The sequence below is a fragment of the Bubalus bubalis genome, chromosome 2, assembly GCF_019923935.1.
Source record: "Bubalus bubalis isolate 160015118507 breed Murrah chromosome 2, NDDB_SH_1, whole genome shotgun sequence".
NCBI classification, from domain to species: Eukaryota; Metazoa; Chordata; class Mammalia; order Artiodactyla; family Bovidae; genus Bubalus; species Bubalus bubalis.
This window is the reverse complement of record NC_059158.1, coordinates 20,158,237-20,174,522: the sequence shown is the minus strand read 5'-3', so window position 1 is coordinate 20,174,522 and position 16,286 is coordinate 20,158,237. Positions and strand designations below refer to the sequence as shown.

The 16,286-nt window shown below is 42.1% G+C and overlaps 1 protein-coding gene and 1 long non-coding RNA gene across 5 annotated transcripts in view; one reads left to right on the top strand and one right to left on the bottom strand.

The window, feature by feature from the left end:
* Nucleotides 1-12,706, bottom strand: part of SCGN (secretagogin, EF-hand calcium binding protein) — a 57,070-nt gene extending 44,364 nt beyond the window's left edge. The window contains exons 1-3 of one of the 3 annotated variants that reach the window (XM_044928046.2): nt 11,463-12,706; nt 10,527-10,597; nt 469-561 (exon numbers count right to left, since the gene is read on the bottom strand). In XM_044928046.2, the coding sequence (XP_044783981.2) occupies nt 469-561; nt 10,527-10,597; nt 11,463-11,544 (246 nt within the window). In that variant the 5' untranslated portion in view covers nt 11,545-12,706. The remainder of the gene's footprint in view (nt 1-468; nt 562-10,526; nt 10,598-11,462) is intronic. The other 2 variants (XM_044928043.2, XM_006051214.4) reach the window with 2 other exon arrangements.
* The window catches only part of LOC123465485, a 132,928-nt gene that overhangs the window by 106,125 nt on the left and 10,517 nt on the right, over nt 1-16,286 (top strand). The gene's annotated exons all lie outside the window — the stretch shown is intronic.

Genomic DNA, 16,286 nt, shown 5'->3' with positions numbered 1-16,286 from the left:
GGTACCACATGCTTAATGCATTTCCTTGCTTTAGTTAAGTACGTAGTAAGTATGGTTTGAGTTGAAGTCAAGATACCAGCTGTCTGTTTTGTTTTCATGATGTTCAGAGGTAGATCTTTCCAGTCCGCCCTGGGAGCTGATGCTGAAATTTAAACTCATGTATTGTCAGTAAGTTTTTCCTTATGTCTAGGTTGAATTTGAACAGGACACTGTGTAACTGAAAAGCCTCCAGCATATCAATTACCCAATTATAAAATAAGTATAAATACTGATTGACCTAAATAAAATGATATCCTTGTCACTAAGATTGATGAAAAAGGAAAAGTGAGTACTTCAAAAGTGTTATCTAACTCAACTGCCTTGCAGAGGGTTCTAATTTCCCAGTCAAATGTAAAACTTTCTGTATTCTGCAGAGAAAATCGCAGCCCAAGAAGGTATTGTCAATAAAGGTACAGTCATAAAAGATACCTCTTTCATCTGTATGCAGCCGTCTTTAGAGACATCGTGGGGAGCCGTAAATTGTTGTTTCATCTTCTGTACATTTTCTTCCTTGACCGCATCCTACAGTGGGCCAGAGAGAACCACATTAAAGCCACTGGGATTCCAAGAATGTTAGTTAGGATATCAAATATTCGGAGTATACAGCCTGATAATTATATTAGTCTAACCAAGTTCCCTAGTCATTGAAAAAGATCTCACCAATTGCAGACAAGAGAGAGGTGATGGAGATTTCTTAAATAACCATTAATCAGAATCTGAACTAGGTAGCACAGCTAGTGAGCTCCTAATATATGAATGAAGAGAAACTTGGAGTGTTGACAGTATGAATTTGAACATTTTTCTATATTTTTTGTGACAAGAGATTGTATTGTAGTAAACATACGAACTTTCTTCCCAAGAACATTTTGTTCTATTTTTTAGTGAAAAGTCCAGCTTTTTTGGGCCTTCGGTTTACCATAGTTCATTCTCCTAATCTTGGACTCTCCAAAAATAATAATAATAATTAGAAGGGGAAAATAATTAAAGAGGAAACCAAAGAAGTAATCGTTGAACTACCAAAGATGTGACATATCCCTTCCTTGTACAGCTTTTTCCACACATTAAATTCTTCTTCATCAGTGGCCCGTAGGGTTATTACAAAGAAAGATGACATATATAATCAACAGTGGAGGATGTATTTTAATGCAGAGGCTGAGAGTCACAGGCACTCCCAAACAGTGCCAGATTCCTAGACTCCAGACTAGATCAGTTACACTAAACTGACTCTCCCTAATACTGTCATGGTATTCCTGCCAACCAGGTTTCCTCATCTGACACTGCTCTAAGTACAGAGAGATTAGCCTCTTTAGTCTTGGCACCATTGATTGTGTGGTTGGTTTGTTGTATGGGTGTGTATGTGCATCATACAGAGAAATCATTTAAGGAAAGTGGGTCTTCACTTTGAATTTCAGCTTGGTCTTCTACCTTTAGTTTGAAGGCACAGAACTTGACTTGTCCTCTCAGACCTCTAACCCCAAAGTCCATGATTATCCCTTGAACCTAAAGCAAGAGAGTCTAGGGTTCCCTCTGTTGTTATGTCCAATCAGCACCCACCCCGCCCACCTTCTCTGAGACTCTAAGTCCCAAGAGGGTACTTAGCATCTCTGGAGCACTGAGTCTCAGCATGTGTGGCAATCTGTACATGAAGAATGTGCACACAGCCCCCAAAAGTGATGCTCTGCAATAGACGGGCTAGATGTAGACCTAGTTCAGAGGCAGTTCTGAGCATTTGAAAAGAAAAAAAGTTGGAGGGGCCAGTGCAATGGGTATAGTGAGTAACAACCGGCAGCAAGAGTGGCTGATGTTTCCATGAAGTCAGTCCCCTCAGAGGCTGTGAGGAGCAGGTCATTACAAGCTGCTGCTTCTCCAAGATTGACTAGCAGGCAGCTTGCTGTTTGACATCTTAAAATTCCTTCTCCCAAGGTCTGTGTGACTCTCACTAATCAAGGGAGGAAGGTAGCCCTAGTCAGGCCTCTGATGAACTGCCCGCCATGTCTAAACACCAGAGTGAGTGGCCTCCTGGTCATGGAGGCCTCCCTGCTGGTGGTTCTGGACTCACTGGAGCATCACTGATTAGAAGTAGGTGTCACAAATGGTGATTGTCCCTCAGCTGAGAGGAACATGCCTTCTTGTTAAGGATGTACTTAGGGCCTATCATTTCTCAGCAGGAAAAAAAGTCCAGAATTAGTAACGGTTTCCTGAATCGTGGTTGTTCCAGTAGCATGGAGTGCCCAGTGAAGGTCCCTGTAGCCATATTCCCTGAGGGCATGCCTCTGAAATTTCTGACTAACAGTTTAAACAGCTTATCCCCTGGCTCCAAAAGCCCTCTCCTTCACGAGGAGCTGAGGAGAGGTGCCTGGGGCTACAGCCACAGCTCAGCAGGACTGGCCTGATTATATCACAACCCACTCCCTGACATGTACTGTCCCTGAAGGGAACAGAGGGTGAGCAGAGTGACTTAGGGTGCTTTTAATTGCAAGATCCTAAGCAGACCCCAAATGTACTGAAATACCTAGGAGGTGGGACCTAGGACTTTGCATGTTAACAAATAAATGTAATTCTTAGGCATATCAGAATTTTATTTCCACTAGCCTAAGGACTCTGCAACCTCCAACCCCTCCGCCTCTGGCTTCAGGAACGCCTGCACGGCACACAGTTGCCCAGGACACTGGCAAGTCATTTGTTGTTTCCTTTGCTCTGAGGACCATGCCTGTGCACGTGTAAGAAGGTGAGGCCCCAAATCAGATCTGAGGCAGGGGTGAGGTAAGAACAGCCAAGCTATGGGAGATGGCATCCATCTTCTCCCTCACTAATGCGAACACTGCTTCTAAAGTCAGCCAAAGCCCCAGAAGAAGACAGCCGTGTCCCCAGCCTAGAGCAGACCCTAGTGTTTGAGTAGTTCCACCTCTCACCCCATGACTGAAAATAAGACACTTTCAGTTTCAGTACTGAGAGTATTTAGTTTCAGTATTCAGAAAAGAGAGCAAGTTTCCTCTTCTTTAAATAACTAAAGCAAGAAGCTTTCTGAAAAGGTGTGATGGGGGACACTCTCCAACCCCTTCTGATATCTATGTCAGAAGCTTTCTCTGTCCGTTTTCTTTAATAAAACTCTGCTACACAAAAGCTCTTGAGTGATCAAGCCTGGTCCCTGGTCTCAAAGTTAAACCTTCTTTGGTGATCACAAATCTGACCTTGTTCACTGTAAGCTATCATCTTGGGGGCTCATCCTGAATCTTCAGGACAAGGTAAGAACACTCAGAGCTCTAGCCTCTCTGCTTTCTCAGTATACACGTTTTCTGCTTTATTTGACTAACTCTTCCGTGTGCTTGTGTGAATGAATGACACACCCTGTGTGAATCAAGTGATGAGCCCTGCTCTGTGGTTTTGCAGTGTCTTGTAATGACTGAAGGCAGCCCCCAAAATGGGAGCCTTGTTGGGGGTTTATACCGACCTGCCAATGCCAAGAGACACCCAAGGTCCCTGCGAGGGGAGCAACCAAAAATGGGCAAAGCGTCTGGACTGAACTTTTATTTCTCAGTCAGCTTTTCCTGGTCTCTTTGGCCATTTCATAATTTCGTGGGAAATGTGGCCCACTGGAGAAGGGAATGGCAAACCACTTCAGTATTCTTGCCTTGAGAACCCCATGAACAGTATGAAAAGGCAAAATTATAGGATACTGAAAGAGAAACTCCCCAGGTCAGTAGGTGCCCAATATGCTACTGGAGATCAGTGGAGAAATAACTCCAGAAAGAATGAAGGGATGGAGCCAAAGCAGAAACAATACCCAGCTGTGGATGTGACTGGTGATAGAAGCAAGGTCCGATGCTATAAAGAGCAATATTGCATAGGAACCTGGAATGTGAGGTCCATGAATCAAGGCAAATTGGAAGTGGTCAAACAGAAGATGGCAAGAATGAATGTCAACATTCTAGGAATCAGCGAACTAAAGTGGACTGGAATGGGTGAATTTAACTCAGATGACCATTATATCTACTACTGTGGGCAGGAATCCCATAGAAGAAATGGAGTAGCCATCATGGTCAACAAAAGAGTCCGAAATGCAGTACTTGGATGCAATCTCAAAAATGACAGAATGATCTCTGTTCATTTCCAAGGCAAACCATTCAATATCACAGTAATCCAAGCCTATGCCCCAACCAGTAACGCTGAAGAAGCTGAAGTTGAACAGTTCTATGAAGACCTACAAGACCTTTTAGAACTAACACCCAAATAAGATGTCCTTTTCATTATAGGGGACTGGAATGCAAAAGTAGGAAGTCAAGAAACACCTGGAATAACAGGCAAATTTGGGCTTGGAATACAGAATGAAGCAGGGCAAAGACTAATAGAGTTTTGCCAAGGAAATGCACTGGTCATAGCATACACCCTCTTCCAACAAAACAAGAGAAGACTTTACACATGGACATCACCAGATGGTCAACACCGAAATCAGATTGATTATATTCTTTGCAGCCAAAGATGGAGAAGCTCTATACAGTCAGCAAAAACAAGACCAGGAGCTGACTGTGGCTCAGATCATGAACTCCTTATTGCCAAATTCAGACTTAAATTGAAGAAAGTAGGGAAAACCACTAGACCATTCAGTATGACCTAAATCAAATCCCTTATGATTATACAGTGGAAGTGAGAAATAGATTTAAGGGACTAGATCTGATAGAGTGCCTGATGAACTATGGACGGATGTTCTTGACCTTGTACAGGAGACAGGGATCAAGACCATCCCCATGGAAAAGAAATGCCAAAAAGCAAAATGGCTGTCTGAGGAGGCCTTACAAATACCTGTGAAAAGAAGAGAAGCAAAAAGCAAAGGAGAAAAAGAAAGATATAAGCATCTGAATGCAGAGTTCCAAAGAATAGCAAGGAGAGATAAGAAAGCCTTCGTCAGCAACCAATGCAAAGAAATAAAGGAAAATAATAGAATGGGAAAGACTAGAGATCTCTTCAAGAAAATTAGAGATACCAAGGGAACATTTCATGCAAAGATGGGCTCAATAAAGGACAGAAATGGTATGGACTTAACAGAAGCAGTAGATATTAAGAGGTAGCAGGAATACACAGAAGAACTGTACAAAAAAGATCTTCACAACCAAGATAATCACGATGGTGTGATCACTCCCCTAGAGCCAGACATCCTGGAATGTGAAGTTAAGGGGGCCTTAGAAAGCATCACTACGAACAAAGCTAGTGGAGGTGATGGAATTCCAGTTGAGCTATTTCAAATCCTGAAAGATGATGCCATGAAAGTGCTGCACTCAATATGCCAGCAAATTTGGAAAACTCGGCAGTGGCCACAGGACTGGAAAAGGTCAGTTTTCATTCCAATCCCAAAGAAGGGCAGTGCCAAAGAATGCTCAAACTACTGCACAATTGCACTCATCTCACATGCTAGTAAAGTAATGCTCAAAATTCTCCAAGCCAGGCTTCAGCAATACGTGAACCGTGACCTTCCAGATGTTCAAGCTGGTTTTAGAAAAGGCAGAGGAATCAGAGATCTAATTGCCAACATCCGCTGGGTCATCAAAAAAGCAAGAGAGTTCCAGAAAAACATCTATTTCTGCTTTATTGACTATGCCAAAGCCTTTGACTGTGTGGATCACAATAAACTGTGGAAAATTCTGAAAGAGATGGGAATACCAGACCACCTGACCTGCCTCTTGACAAACCTATATGCGGGTCAGGAAGCAACAGTTAGAACTGGACATGGAACCACAGACTGGTTCCAAATAGGAAAAGGAGGACGTCAAGGTTGTATATTGTCACCCTGTTTATTTAACTTCTATGCAGAGTACATCATGAGAAATGCTGGACTGGAAGAAGCACAAGCTGGAATCAAGATTGCCAGGAGAAATATCAATAACCTCAGATATGCAGATGACACCTGACCCTTATGGCAGAAAGTGAAGAGGAACTCAAAAGCCTCTTGATGAAAGTGAAAGTGGAGAGTGAAAAAGTTGGCTTAAAGCTCAACATTCAGAAAACTAAGATCATGGCAACTGGTCCTATCACTTCATGGGAAATAGATGGGGATTGCATGGGGCTGCAGATGGTGATTGCAGCCATGAAATTAAAAGACGCTTACTCCTTGGAAGGAAAGTTATGACCAGGCTAGATAGCATATTCAAAAGCAGAGACATTACTTTGCCAACAAAGATCCATCTAGCCAAGGCTATGGTTTTTCCAGTAATCATGTATGGATGTGAGAGTTGGACTGTGAAGAAAGCTGAGGACTGACGAATTGATGCTTTTGAACTGTGGTGTTGGAGTTGAGAGTCCCTTGGACTGCAAGGAGGTCCAACCATCCCATCCTAAAGGAGGTCAGTCCTGGGTGTTCATTGGAAGGACTGATGCTGAAGCTGAAATTCCAATACTTTGACCACCTCATGAGAAGAGTTGACTCATTGGAAAAGACCCTGATGCTGGGAAGGATTGGGGGCAGGAGGAGAAGGGGACGACAGAGGATGAGATGGCTGGATGGCATCACCGACTCGATAAACATGAGTTTGAGTGAACTCTGGGAGTTGGTGATGGACAGGGAGGTCTGGTGTGCTGCGATTCATGGAGTCACAAAGAGTTGGACACTACTGAGCAACTGAACTGAACTGTTATTACTGTGGAAAGGAGGGACATCTCAAGCGGGATTGCCCTCAGGCATCTAATCCACCCCCAGCTCCTGGTCTGCAAAGGACCACACTGGAGAAGGGATTGCCCTCCAAGGTGTAGGCCCCAGGGGTTGGACTCTCAAGACAATCAGGACTGAAGGTTCCCAGGGGGTCCCCACACAAACTCCTGTCCTAATTGCACCTGAGGAACCCCAGGTATTAACAACTGCAGAGGGCCCATCAGTCTATTTCTTTTGGACACTGGGGCAACTTTTTCTGTGCTCACTGAAGCCCCTAGCCCACGTTCCTCCTGATCCACTGCCGAAATGGGGCTGTCTGGATGAGCCAAACATTATTATGTCAGTCATCCTTTAAGCGGCAACTGGGACTGTGCTGTTTTCTCACAGGTTTCTGTTCATACCAGTCTCCCTCACCCCTTCTGGGGAGAGATATACTGAGCAAGGTCCAGGCCTCTGTTTTCATGAGTATGGAGCCTGCTCTTTCTCTCCCATTAATTGAACAAAATGTAAATCCTAGAGTGTGGTCTGATGGAAAAACTATGGGTCGAGCACAAAATGCTGTTCCTGTCATTATCAAGCTCAATGACCCTCACCTATTCTCACATCAAAAGCAGTATTCACTGAAGCCCAAGGTTAATGAATGGGCAAAACCTTACTGTACTGACTCCCCATGATATAAGTGGGATCTTAAACTCTAAAGTTCAGAGTGACAATGGCTCTGTCTTTAAAGCTGCTGTAACTCAAGGGGTGTCAAAAGCTCTAGAAGTAGAATATCACACTGTTCCTGGAGACTCCAATCTTGAGAAAAAGTTTGAAAAAGCTAATGACATTATTAAAAGACATCCGTGTAAGCTAAGTCAGGAAACACAAGACAGTTGGCTTAAAGTTTTACCCATGGCTTTAATGAGGGCTTGAACTGCCCCTAAGAAGAAGGGACTGTCTCTGTGACAGACTGTTTTTGTGCACATATATTGTCATAGATCCTGAAGCCTTAAAATTAACTATTGGACTCAGCTTTTAGCTTTTCAACAGACATTATTGGGAGGTTAACTCCTGACCCAGCCTTTGAGTCAAACAAGCTGCTGTTTGAGCCAGGAACAGAGATGGGCCTGAGAGTCTATGTGGGCTTGCTTCTGCTGACTCCAAAAGTCCTGAGTCTGCCATTTAACCCTTAAGACAATGCCTTCCTATCCTGGGCTCATTCCTATGAAGCATTCCACAAGCGACATAATTGCTGGGTCTGTGGAGCACTCCCCTCCTCAATTGAAGACTTCCCATGGTGGGTTTCTCCGCTTCAAGGAAAGGACTTTCTTCAACTCTGTGATGACATCTAACAATTCTAAGATGGACTGGTATGACATATTGTACCTTAACTATGGACAAAATGTGACTTTTTATTTTGTTTAGGTTTTAACTTGGTTTAACGGCTATTTTGCCTTACATCTGTAACTGTAAAACTAAGTTTGTTTCTAACCATCTGAAAGCTTTTAAGTTACAAATGGTTGTCCAAGCTCCTGTGAGTGCCATAACCTCCTCCAACTATTACTTGGGGCCCCTTGATCAAAGACCCTCAATATGAGGATTAGGAGAAAATGTTGCCTCAACATTTTAGGGACCACACCCCTCAACAGCAGGAAGAAGTTATGGAACAAAAATGCCCCTTTCCCATGGCAACATATTTCTCCTAAAAGAAAAAGGGGGAATGAGAGAGTCAATTCCTAGGCAGATTGATAAGAAGCCCGGGGTCCCCGAGGAGGAGAAAGGGGTCTGGGGCTCTTGAAGTGGAGATAGGGGTCTGGAATTTTCAAGAAGGAGAAAAGGACAAAAGTTCTCTACATTTCTTTGTCTTAGTCAATATAACAATGTATCTTGCTCAAGGACTTGTTTCTCCTTAACAAGAACCTTCTGACTAATCCTGTCATGTTAAAATGTATATTATGGAAGTGAGTCTGGTAAGATCTTTCTATTGTTAATTCTAATCTTGTTAATTTAAGATGTGTGTTGTATGAGTGGGTCTGAAAAAAGTATATAAGGCCTTGATAAGACTAGCTGGGGGTGGGGGGGGGGGAGCATTCCCCCTTCTGATGTCTGTCAGAAGCTTTCTCTGTCCCTTTTTTTACTTTGATAAAACTCTGCTACACACACAAACACACACAAGGTGTGACTTGTTTTCTCCAAGTCTCTGGGTTTTTTTTTTTTTTTTTTTTCCTTCCACCATCCAGTTTATTCTAAGACTTTGAATGGTTTTGCCTTCATCTTTTTGTTTTCCTCAAATACTCCTGTCATGTTTGACAAAATGGTATCAGACTCGTGGGTTCTGGAATGCCACGAACCTTTGCATTTACAGTAGTATGTGTAGTCACTCAGTTGTGTCCAACTCTTGCAACCATGGACTGCAGCCTGCCAGGCTCCTCTGCCTATGGGATTTTCCAGGCAAGAATAGTGGAGTGGGTTGCCATTGCCTTCTCCAGGGGATCTTCCCAGCCCAGGGATTGAAACTGGGTGTCCTGCCTTGCAGGCAGATTCTTTACCATCTGAGCCAGCAGTAAGTGGGAACAAAGCAGAAATGAGAAAGGCAGAGAAATAAGAGAAGGAAAGAGAGAAGAGAAAATGATATTGATAAAAGAAATGAAGGACAAAGAGACGTGACAGTAAAGAGAGAAGAAAAAAGAGGGCGAGAAAGACACCATGAGAGCTTGGAAAACAGACTGAAGACAGAAAGATAAATAAAGAGACAGAGACCAATGGAGAGACATGTGAGAAATAAAGACCAGAGAGAGGTGAGAGAGATGAGAGACAGAAACCACAGAGAAAGGCAAGAGATGATGGAAGATGATGGCTATAAAACACAAAATAAGAAATAGAAATTAACAGAAGGAGGAGAGAACCTGAGATGAAGGACTGAAAATGAGAGAGAGCAAGAGCTCTGTGTGGCTGTTGGAGGCAGATGGCAGCCTTGTTTATCTTGAGCTCACTGCCCTCCCTCCAACTCAGAAACACCATCTCCAAGCTGCTTGTTCCCCTCACTGGGCTCCGACATGAAATTGTCATGCACTCCAGTACTCTTCCATGTAAACAATTATATCTGAAGATAAGCTATCACCACAATTCATTTTAAATGCTACTGTTTCCAGAGCTACTCCCATTACCATGCATCCCCAGATGGAGTCTTTATCAGGTTCCCCCAACCCCATGCTGGCACGTCTCTCTGTGTGTGTCTCCTCTGCTTTGGTAGAGGGCTCATCAAAAGTTAATCTGCCTCTCTCAAGGCCAGATTTACCATCAGGGAAGGATACAGATGCTGGATAGATTGGTTCACATTTATATTTGGGCTCTGAGTATGTTTATTATTTTCTGGTTTACCATTTCATAAGTTTGTAACCTTTTCTAACAATGAATAATGGAAAAAATTATTCTAAATGATTTATTTGTGGTTTGCTGTCCAAGTAATATCCAATGCACTTAAACACTCAGCACCTTAACACTCTCAACGTCTTTTCCACCTTTTTGAACAAAGTCAGTTGCCTTATCTCTAGATTTAAACCCATTAGCAGAGATATAACCAAGGAGACATTCAAAACAGACTTGTTTTAATTTACAGTTGAAATAGTGGATGACAGATGTCACAGTAAAAGTCAGTGGCCAGCACATCTAATGCTGCAGTTGAACCTCTTATAAAACCTACCTAAATCCCTCTATGTTGCTAGGAGAGGGAGAAAAATTGCATGCAAGGAAGAAAAGAGGTCAGATGGGATAAATAGGTGTTGTACAAATCAACATATGACTTGGATGCTTTTTGTAACTCACTGAGAGACAAATTAATGCTTAGTGGCACAAATATACTTACATCAACACCCAGTTTTGTCAACATGTGGTAAAAGAAAGCATCAAGCTCCTTCTCTTCTATGTAACCTTTTTCTAAATGCAAAAAGATGTGCATAAATAATAGTCACTTACATATAACAACGTGGCATTTAGTAATTAACATTTAATATCTAAATTTGTTGTCAATCTCAAATTTATAAAATCCCCATGGATCTTATTTTTTTTTTACAACTCTAAGTGGCAATATCTACTCTAGAAGACATGGATTTGAATAGCAAATAACACAGTCAAGAGTAAATGCTTTGTGCTGGGACTCATATAAATATTTGGGAAAGGAGAGCTATTCATGAATTTTAATCCACAAATAAACATGAGTTTTAGAATAAACTCTAACCCAAGGTTTTTGCAGTTTTCAAAAAATTTAAGAAATGTAAGTGTTGAGTGTTAGTTTTCAGGGTTAAAACATATGCTTTAGATATGTTCATGTTTATTAATGACAGCAAAGCAAATGTTAAGTTCTTTTCAAATAGATTTTTGGTGGAGTGGGGGTAGTGTCTTTTTGAAATTAGATTTTTTAAAAATTCACCCTCTAAAAGACAAGAGGTTACCCAGATAATCACTGCGTGAAAATGAGCAGATTGGAGTAAAACCAAGCCAGGACTGACTTCAGATACCCAGGTGTCAGTCCCCAAGCCTCTAATATATACAACGATATCTATATCACCATACACACACACACACACAGAGACTGGGAAAGAGTGGTGGGATTCAAGTCTCTCCTCCCACTCTGAATTTTCACAAGATAATCTAGATGTACAACTGCAGTATACCAAATGTCTCTTAGGTATATTGCATTAACCGCGCTGGAAGACGGCTTTTCCTGCAGGGAAGATGAACGGGGAAGGGGGGAACTCTAGGTCCTTTCACCAAGACTGATCAGTTGGCTTGTTTTACTCACCCTCCACGTCAAAGCGCTGCCAGACCTGCCAGAAGCCAGCGGCGTCCAAGCTCCCCTGAGTAGGTTCCCGGGCGCTGTCCATGGTACTGACAACGAAGCGCGGGCACCGGCTGGAAAGGAACCCCTGGAGAACTTTGATCAAGACTCCTTTACTGTATCGTCTGACACCCTCGCTTGCTTCTTTCGCTCTCTGATTTGCTTTGAGCACCTGAGGGGCGGACACGAGGGTAGCTGGCAGGGTGGCTGCTGGCGCCTTAGCGACACTGTGCAGTCCCCAAGCCCCCACCGCGGACGCGGCTCAGGGAAACCAGCTGCTTAGAACCCGCCCTGTTCCTGGTGCATTGCCCCGCCCCATGTGCTGTCTGTCCTGGGCAAATCCACCCCGGAGCTCTTGTCTGCTGTAGCGCTATGGGGATGTCAGGGAGAAAGCTGTTTCTGGCTGTCCATGGTTCACTCTCTTTGCCCTTTAACTTGTGTGTCACACTCAGAGAAAGCATCCCCCTTAAGTTTCACTACCTTCCAAACGTGTATCTCAAGGGGTTTTCTAGAGAGAGCCCCCCATTTAAAGAGTTGGTGTTTGGACCTGATGATTTAGAAATGTAGTGTGGGGGTGAGGTGGAGAGAGGGGTGACAGTGATGGTGGTGATAGATTACCAGTAAGCAAGGAGACTGTCAAAAGGCAATTACTGAGCTCTGATTGTATAGGGCATGCACATTGCAGGTATAAAATGCACTATAAAGACTTGGATCTAAATAAAGATTCTGCAAGGAACTGTGGTCTAAATCAGGATATTAGGATGTTGAGTGAAGTTCATACTGTGCAGTGCTCTTCCAGGAAAAGATTTTCTAGGGGGAGACATGGTGGCCAACTGCAGAGTTCTGGGGTAGAAGTTTAGATGATTGGGTCTGGCTCCGCAGGGCCACACTGAGACCAAAGGACAAAAGCCATTTCAAGGAGCACAGAGCTCTAATGATCAGAATTGTTCAAAACTTGACTGGATGCTTTGTGAAATAGTAAGCTGAGTGACACTGCTGGCTTTGGGCCATAGGCTTAGAACTTTCTCTTGAGAAATCTTTAGACTGAGCCTGTGTAATAAAGTTAGAATAAATATAGATCTTCATGGCATTCTAACTCTGATACTAACATTCAGTTTTATTTTTTAAAAGCATGTGTGCATAAGCCACCTAAACTAGTATATTTTTTTTAAAGAATATGACACTCCTGATCAGACAGTTCCAGGTTAGGACCCCAGCTCCAGCTCTTATTAGCTTTGTGACCTGCACCAAAGGATTTCATCTCTCTAAGCTTCGGTTTTCTCATCTATAAAATGAGGATTTAATAGCTTCAGAAGGTTTCTGTGAGAACTGCAGACACTTATTCAGTTCAGTCAGTTCAGCTGCTCAGTCATGTCCAACTCTTTGTGACCCCTTGGACTGCAGCATGCCAGGCTTCCTTGTCCATCATTCCAACTCCCCGAGCTTGCTCAGAGCTTGCCATCGAGTCAGTGATGCCATCCAACCATCTCATCCTCTGTTGTCCCCTTCTCCTGCCTTCAATTTTTCCCAGCATCAGGGTCTTTTCCAAGGAGTCAGTTCTTTGCATCAGGTGGCCAAAGTATTGGAGTTTCAGCTTCAGCATCAGTCCTTCAAGTGAGTATTCAGGACTGATTTCCTTTACGATTGAGTGGTTTGATCTCCTTGCAGTCCAAGGGACTCTCAAGAGTCTTCTCTATCACTTCGGTTCAAAAGCATCATTTCTTTGGTGCTCAGCTTTCCTTATAGTCCAACTCTCACATCCATACATGACCATTGGAAAAAACAGCTTTGACCAAACAGATCTTTATCAGCAAAGTAATGTCCCTGCTTTTTAATATGCTGCCTAGGTTGGTCATAGCTTTTCTTCCAAGGAGCAAGCATCTTTTAATTTCATGGCTACAGTCACTATCTGCAGTGATTTGGGAGCCCAAAATAAAGTCTCTCACTGTTTCTATAGTTTCCCCATCTATTTGCCATGAAGTGATGGGACTAGATGCCACGATCTTAGTTTTTTGAATTTTGAATTTTAAGCCAACTTTTCACTCTCCTCTTTCACTTTTATCAAAAGGTTCTTTAGTTCTTCGCTTTCTGCCATAAGGGTGATGTTATCTGCATATCTGAGGTTATTGATATTCCTCCTGGCAATCTTGATTCCAGCTTGTGCTTCATCCAGCCTGGCATTTCACATGATGTACTCTGCATATAAGTTAAATAAACAGGTTGACAATATATAGCCTTGACATACTCCTTTCCCAGTTTGGATCCAGTCTGTTGTTCCATGTCCAGTTCTAACTGTTGCTTCTTGACCTGCATACAGATTTCTCAAGAGGCAGGTCATGTGGTCTGGTATTCCCATCTCTTTAAGATTTTTCCAGTTTGTTGTGATCCACACAGTCAAAGACTTTGGGGTAGTCAGTAAAGCAGAAGTAGATGTTTTTCTGGAACTCTCTTGCTTTTTTCATGATCCAGCAAATGTTGGCAATTTGATCTCTGGTTCTTCTGCCTTTTCTAAATCCAGCTTGAACATCTGGAAGTTCACGGTTCACATACCATTGCAGCCTGGCTTGGAGAATTTTGAGCATGAGTGCAATTGTATGGTAGTTTGAACATTCCTTGACATTGCCTTTCTTTAGGATTGGAAAGAAAACTGATCTTTTCCATTCCTGTGGCCACTGCTGAATTTTCCAAATTTGCTGACATATTGAGTGCAGCACTTTCACAGCATCATCTTTTAGGATTTGAAATAGCTCAACTGGAAGACACTTATAGAGACACTTATAGTCCATGGAATTCTCCAGGCCAGAATACTGGAGTGGGTAGCCTTTCCCTTCTCTAGAGGATCTTCCCAACCCAAGGATCAAACCCAGGTCTCCCACATTACAGATGGATTCTTTAGCAGCTATGCCACCAGGGAAGCCCAGGAATACTGGAGTGGGTAGCCTATCCCTTCTCCTGCAGATCTTCCCAACCCAGGAATTGAACCAGGGTCTCCTGCATTGCATGTGGATTCTTTACCAACCAAGCTATGAGGGAAGCCCTAACAATGCACAATAAATTGTAATTGCTATGGTCTTATAGAGTACAAGGTGATATATATATATATATACATATATATTTTTTTTTTTTCCTTAATGGCTTAGAAAAAATAAGGCATATCTGAGAAACTGTTACAGCCAAGAGAAGTCTAAGAAGACATGATAATTAAATGTAGCATTGTATCCTGGGTAGGATCCTGGAATAGAAAAGGCATTAGGCAAAAAATAAGAAAATTTGAATAAATATGGATGTTAATGATAAATTATTTAGAAGCAAACAGATCTGAGTTTAGGGCCAGTTTTGCCTCTTACTAGCTGTGATGTTAGTCAAATTACTCAAAAGAAGCCTCACTTTTCAACTTGCAGAATAGAGATAATAGTAGGACTTGTTTTGTATTACTGTCATAAAGTTTAAATGAAAAAATACATATGCACCTCTTAGCATGGAAAACAGAGTACACATTCAGCGTAGGTTAGATACTAAAACGATGACTCTTCCCTGCACACACATGTGGAAGACGGTGATGTAAACTTCAGGATTTTTGAGGAGTGTGGTTTAGGCTAAAGGAGGAAAAACAGTATCATCACTCTTGGGGAAAGTGTTAGATACAAAAATTGGAGAGCAAGGCAGGAGGATAGATTAAGGGAGTTTGTGTCATACATCTTCATATCACATGTGGTCCTGGGAAACTATTGGATATAGTGTCAAACATCAGTCAGGAAATACAAGCATGGACTCACCAGGTTTGTGACTGATCTTGGTTTCTGGTAAATAGGAAAAAAGGGAAAATAAGGCAAATGTCAGATGTGATAATCAAGGTCTAATATAGTGGATGGTTAAATAAATGATGGTGAATCACGATAGGCTTTGTTGCATACACAGAAAACTTGAAGCTCGACACACACAAAAATGCTTAGAACATAGGTTTAAGATTAAAAAGTTACAAAAACGCACATATTTCATGACCCAAACCTTTAAGTATGTTTCTACACACAGAAAAAAAATGGAAGAATGTACACTAATGATGTAAATGTTTATCTCTAGATTGAGGAAGATTTTAATTTTGTTATTTGTAATTCTACTTTAAAACTTTCTACAGAAGCATGTAATTCAAACACAGTTTTTGAAAGTTGTAAAAGTGGTATCTAGAGAAAGAAGTATAACTACAAGGTCTGCTGTTCTTGGAACTGAAGAACAAAGGGAACTCAGACCAATTTCCAGGAGCCTGGCATGTGGAGCTCTCTGGGGAGTTGTAATTTCCATTCAGTGACTTATTTTCATTTTCTTTGTATCCAGATAGCAGTCATGGCAGTGATACTTTGCATTCTCTCAAGTAAAGGTTTCCTTCTGGGAAAATTCCAGATCTTTGACAGGGAAGAGAGTCATTAGGAAGGTATTTAAAGATCCTGGATCAGCAGAAGTCACTTTTAAGAGTTTCTCACTGAAAAGGTTCTGCCCGGGACTGGAGTGATGGGAATGGAGGTGAACCAACCAAAGGTGATTTACCTGAGTCCCTGACTGTCCAACCAGAGAACTCAGGGTACCAATACAAAACAGCTAGAATTAACTCGAGATATAAATTATGCAACTTATAGATTAATTTAGCCCTTTACACAGAGATTCTGATTTAAATGGTCTGCATCAAGGACTCTGCATTGATACTTTATAAAAACTCCCCTAGAGATTAGAATTGCTAACTAGCCTTTTGTCTCTAAGTTTCCTGCTGCTTATATTTTGGTCATTTTATTCTTT